The sequence below is a fragment of the Bidens hawaiensis genome, unplaced genomic scaffold (assembly GCF_021521415.1).
Source record: "Bidens hawaiensis isolate Kalapana, Puna unplaced genomic scaffold, B.hawaiensis_p1.1 tig00012199_1, whole genome shotgun sequence".
In the NCBI taxonomy this organism is placed as follows: domain Eukaryota; kingdom Viridiplantae; phylum Streptophyta; class Magnoliopsida; order Asterales; family Asteraceae; genus Bidens; species Bidens hawaiensis.
In genome coordinates this window covers 126997-132996 of record NW_027491985.1, presented here as the reverse complement: position 1 = coordinate 132996, position 6000 = coordinate 126997, and the positions used below count along the sequence as shown (strand labels likewise).

The 6000-nt window shown below is 35.5% G+C and overlaps 1 protein-coding gene across 1 annotated transcript; it reads left to right on the top strand.

Moving 5' to 3' along the window:
• Positions 1-850: 850 nt before the first annotated feature.
• On the top strand, positions 851-4962 carry LOC143540322 (protein YLS7-like). The gene is made up of 4 exons (XM_077033420.1): positions 851-1425; positions 2428-2702; positions 3466-3933; positions 4630-4962. Exons 1-4 carry the CDS (start codon positions 996-998, stop codon positions 4960-4962), a joined length of 1506 nt encoding a protein of 501 aa, XP_076889535.1. The 5' UTR covers positions 851-995.
• Positions 4963-6000: the final 1038 nt, after the last annotated feature.

Genomic DNA, 6000 nt, shown 5'->3' with positions numbered 1-6000 from the left:
TCACGCCTTTTCCGGTGGCCGCCGATACCTCCGTCGATCTATCAACTCCTCCACTCACGGGTAGATATAATACATTTAATCAGTTACACATGCACATTTCCTGATTTGATTCCGGAACTTAGATTTGATCTGATTTTAACCAGATTCTGATAGTTATAGCTCTCTTGTTCTGCTTAGGGTTTACTTTATTTAATGCGTTAGATTTGTGACTATCTAGTTCAGCCACCGTAACTGATTTTATTTCTATCAGCACATGAATTAATTAACTAATTAATTGATAACTGGAAATTGAAATCTGGATCTTATTTTGTAACGTAGTGTTGACATGCTTAATTGTTCATTTAGCAAGCATTTTCGTGCTCACATTCTTCTGTTACATCAATCATGCATAGTTAGTTACATATCACGTTTGTTAGATGATATTTGGGAGTTAGCTGGCTTAACATTCAAATCTGCCAGTAGGTTCTACCCGAGCCTGAGCTCGAGTTCGCCTCGTTTTGAGCTCTTTTTCTAAATCTCTGCTTCTTTATTATTGTGTAATTAATTTATATACATTTTTATATGTTGAGAAAACCTTAAACGAGTCTAAGCTCGGCTCGAGCTCGTGCGCAGTACCTTAAATGAGCTAAATCTCAGCTCGAGTTCAGCTATGCATTGCGAAAGTAATAATACATAGAACTCTAAAAGAGTTAAAACTTAAAAATATACAAGAGTATCTCGCGATTGCCTCGACTCGTTTGCACACCTAAAATCTGGGTGTTTTTTTAGTATATTTTGTGCTTTATAGTATATAGGTATTGTGTGTAATCTCAAACCAATATTTTTATGGTTTAATTTCAAAACTTTACTTATTGACCTTCAACATGCTACAGGTGGATTTTAATTCATTTCACTTTGTTGGTACAAAATGCTGCACAGGAGGAGTTAATTTATTCACGGAGAAGCTTTCACTGCTAGTATTGCTTCTTATTTAGGTTTTTTAAATATATAAAGCCATGAAACTGGGTTCCCCTAAATCAATGTCTGCATATCCAAAGACAATTCTACCAATTGCAGCGTCTGTAGGGGGGCTTGCATTGTTTGTAATTTTTGCCTCCATGCTTCTGGTCTATCAGCCAATTGGAACTAAAGTTAGTGGATATTTTTATAAAGTAGATGATCAAGCCTCCAAAATCGATTTATTGTCTTCTAACAATGAAACAAGTATTATTGAGAACTTGGTGAATGATGCACACAAAAAAATAACTGCCGATTCAAGTACCGAGAAGACTGTGGATTCAAGTACCAACAAAACTGTCAATTTAGATACAGATAAACCTGTTGATTTAGATACAAAGAAGAATGTTGATTTAGATACCAGTTACACTACTGATTTAGAAACAAACAAGACTATTGATTCAGGTCCCATGAAGATTGCTGATTCAGGTATCGAGCTTTTTTTGTTCCATTCACCTGTATGCTATGAGTGTCGGTTTATTACATTTTTTTATCTAATATGTCGTGGAAGCTATTTTATGCTGTCAACAATTAACTTTTGTTTTGTCTACTAAAGTGCAAAGTTGCATAATGTCTGCTTCATGGAACTTGAATAGATATTAATAGAATGGGCATGGGGCATATAATGTGTGATCATGTGTGCTGTCAATATGTATGCTATACATTTATGTTCTTATGTTAGAATAAGTCATTCTAAAAGAAATCGCAACTTTACCTAAATTATTTTTTCTGTTATTTAGAAATGGTTAGATTCGTTAGAAAATACACCATTCTGTTATAATCTTGATTGAGGAGTTAATGGGCTTTTATTGTTATAATCTTGATGTCTTAATTAGTTTTTGACTTTTGTTATGTTCATTTATATTACCTTTACATAAAAGATCCTATAAATGTTATTAAATAATGTATAAAGTTGAGATAAAAATGACAAATGTCTTTGTATATTACAAAAAAGGCTGACATCAGAATTCATTTTATCCCTACATGTCAACCAAACATGATAATGGAACGTAGTAATCCGCTATTACTATTTTAACTTTACACACACACGCACACACACACACACACACACACGCATATATATGCAGTAACTTGCAGAAGTAAATTTGGGTCATCGGTCACAATTAGAGGTAACAAAATGGGTGGGTCAGGGGTTAGGAAATGGGTCAAAATTGGTGATTCGGGTATCTGTTGAAAAGGGGCGGGCTGACCCAACACACTAATTTTTTATTAAAAAAAACTAGTATATTTATCAAATGCATTATTTCAAATAATAGCAACTGCTAAAAATGATTTCTAAGCTTTTATGCGTTACACGTAATTTTGGTTGACTTTCAATCTGTTTCACCTTTTCATTTAAGCTACATTCATTTCAATAATAATAATCTAACTCTTTTATATATGCACATATTTTGATGCTTGAATTTGTAGGGTGTGATTTGTATCACGGGAAATGGGTACTTGATTCAGCTGGACCGTTATACTCAAACAACTCATGCCCCGTGCTGACTCAGATGCAGAACTGCCAAGGAAACGGTAGGCCTGATAAGGAGTACGAGAATTATCGATGGCAACCCACAGAATGTAACCTACCAAGATTTAAGCCGAAAAAGTTTTTGGAATTAATGAGAGGAAAGACATTGGCTTTTGTAGGTGACTCGGTTGCCCGAAATCAAATGGAGTCAATGTTATGCATACTATGGCAGGCGAGTATTTATTCTCTATCATGTCTTATAAGAATAGCGCAAACGGTCCTGTGGTATGACCATTTTGCAAGTTTGGTCCCCAGATTTTAAAAATTGCAAACTAAGTCCAAACATTTGTGAGAGGATTGAACATTTAGTCCTCACTGTAAATCCCAATTACTTTTTAACGGAAAGGTGAGGATATATTTATCATTTATTCATTTTACATTTTCTCTTTTTTTTGTTTTTCTAAAACATAATGTTTAGAGATCCGGATGTGGTAAGCGGCAATTTCCACAAGTCCTCTTCTTCCAATCGATAAAAGCAACACATTATTTTTTTAACAGTAAATTTTACTCCTAATTTAAATGCTCTCTACCATGTTTGAACCTGAGTGTTTCACCTAAGAGGCATTGCCTCTTACCTCTGGGCTAGGACCACGGTGGCATCAAAGCAACACATGTGATTAACTCATTGATCTTCAATTGGAAGAAGAGGACCTGTGGAAATCGCCGCTTACAACAATCCAGATGTTTAAATATTATGTTTTAAACAGATAAAGAAAATGTTAATTGACAATACACCCTCGGTTTTCTGTTAAAAACTAATTGGGATTAACGGTGGCACTAAACGTGCAACCCTCTCACAAATATTTGGACTAAGTTTTGTAAGTTTTTAAATCTGTGGACAAAGCTTGAAAACTGGTCAAACCAAATGGACCATTTATGAAATTTTTCCTTTTATATGCGCACTTTTATTTATACTACTGGTGTAAATATTGCAGGCTGAAGTTCCAATAAACCGTGGGAATAAACGAATGCAACGTTATTATTTCCGGTCAACATCCACCACGATTGTAAGAATATGGTCATCATGGTTGGTCAACAAAACAACTGAAAGTTTTGATTTTGCACCCGAAGGTGTAGACAAACTGCATCTTGATGTCCCAGATGAAACATTTATGGGTGACATTCGCACTTTTGATGTTCTTGTACTTTCCTCGGGTCACTGGTTTGCAAAACGCTCTGTTTATATTTTAAATAATGAGATTGTGGGTGGACAGTTATGGTGGCCTGATAATTCCAGAAAGAAGAAAATTGATAGCACTGAAGCGTTTGAGATATCAGTAGCAACTATTATGTCTGCGCTTGTGACTACACTGGACTATAAAGGCTTGACCGTGGTTAGGTCATACTCACCTGACCATTATGAAGGTGGAGCTTGGAATACGGGTGGGTCGTGTACCGGGAAGGTAATAATGACAGACTCTGAGATGTGTTTCTGAACAGTTTTGACCCGTACCAAAAGGAATTTGTTCTTTTCGCTTGAACTGGTTGTAATTTTGACTTGTTACTTTTGGTCAAAATGGCTTTTGGTCAAACCAATGTTTTCAAAACCATACTGACAACAAACCGGCTGTCTTACCAGTTCACTGGCTGGACCGGATTTAAGAACCGGATGATGTCATAGTTAATATAAAAATAAATTAAAACTATTTGTGTATATATATGTGTGTGATACAAAACTAAATATGAAAATACTTTATGTTTTGGTGTGACTTTTGTAATTTTAATAGATTGTTAAGACTTATAAGTAAATAAAATGTGGAGTCTCGAATAATAAATGGCTCATAAAATGAGATTTTGAAGGAAAAATATGAAAACAAAGAAATAAAAAAAAGGTTGGAAATCCAGTATAACCGGCCAGTTTGAAGGGAGAACAGTTAAATAAGCTTAACTGGTCTGGTCGTGAAAATTTAAATTTTTGGCAATATTTTTTTTGTCAATATCTCATTTTATGAATCATATATTACTCGAGACTCCATATTTAACTCATAAAAATCTAATATTATTGTAATTCCTTTTATGTAAGTAATGTAAAATTTGATTGCAAAAATGATATTTCAGTAACAATATATTATGCATTAATATCATATATTTTTCAACAGATAAAGCCTGCTTTGGACGGGGAGTTAGTAGAGAGCGGGTTCACTAACATAATGCACGACAAACAAGTATCAGGTTTCAACCGTGGTATAAAGAACAAAACTAACAAATCCCGGGTGGCATTTATGGATATTACAAAACCTTTCTCGTATCGGCATGATGGTCATCCAGGCCCGTACCGGAGTCTTGACCCGAATAAGATCACAAAGAGGAGTGTTGACGGGCGACCACCACCACAAGATTGTTTGCATTGGTGTATGCCAGGCCCGGTTGATACATGGAATGAGTTTTTGATGGACACTATTAGAAGAGACTTTGAGGCTCGTGATTCATGAGGTGACTTTTTTTTTATAATATACTTGTAGGGATATGGTACTAAACCCGGCTTACGACCTTAATTTATTATGTCTGGCTTATTTTATTATATGGACTAATACAATATTATTGGGCTGAGGGGGTTTTGTGGAGGTAACCCTAATTGGGCTAGGCCCATTAGGGTACCATGATGGTGGCCATGAGGCTCCCTATATAAGGAGGTCTCCACCTCCTTATTAAGGGTTGGTTGTTCTCAATAAGAGCCACCACCATAACCATTTTTGTGTCTGTAAACAAGAGATCCTTGAGATTTCTTAGCAGTCACCTCCACACCCCCAAAAACCATTGCAGATCTTAAGCTACCGGAGAAGAAGATCGAGTCGTGGTTCGTTCATCTCGAAGACCGGGGAACATCGTCATGGATCAGGTCAGATTCATTTCATGTTTCTACAATACTCATACGGCTTTTGTTTTTACAGCATAATAGTATAAAGTAGTTATGGTACCACAATGTAATAGATAAGTTTCATACATGTTACTGACCCCTTAAATTATTTAATTATCCTAAAACAGCTACAGATTGGAGTAATTTATCTTTACTTATAAAAGTATTTGAAGTTTGATTCTGAAAAAACAACTATCGCTTTGTGGTATATGGTTAACTTACATTATGGTGAGAATAACAAGATATGATCTTGGTATGGGGTTCAATTCCTGGGCTGTCATTTGTAAGGCCCCGTTTCCGGTAATCCTACTTGGGTGTTGGATTTACTCATAAACACAGTTCTAAAATCAGAGTTAATTAAAACTTTCACGGAATAATTTAAAACTTCAAACATCACATTACGAAGCATTCGTTCTTGTCTTAAACATACAAATTGTCTTTCATAAACATTAATATAAGACGGTCATAACACTTTTTCGTAGATGCCAGTCTCTTTAGCTCATGTCATGTGTCCCTCCTCAAGCCAGCTGTCTCAACCTATTTGCCTGTGTGAGTCAGCTACGCTGAGTGAGTTATACATTACATTCATATCCTTACACATACGTTTCTGAAG

Coding starts and splice junctions, on each gene's coding strand:
- LOC143540322 (XM_077033420.1), top strand. CDS start 996: ATGAAACTGGGTTCCCCTAAATCAATGTCTGCATATCCAAAGACAATT. Junction 1,426..2,427: donor CATGAAGATTGCTGATTCAG/GTATCGAGCTTT, acceptor TTGAATTTGTAG/GGTGTGATTTGTATCACGGG. Junction 2,703..3,465: donor TGTTATGCATACTATGGCAG/GCGAGTATTTAT, acceptor TAAATATTGCAG/GCTGAAGTTCCAATAAACCG.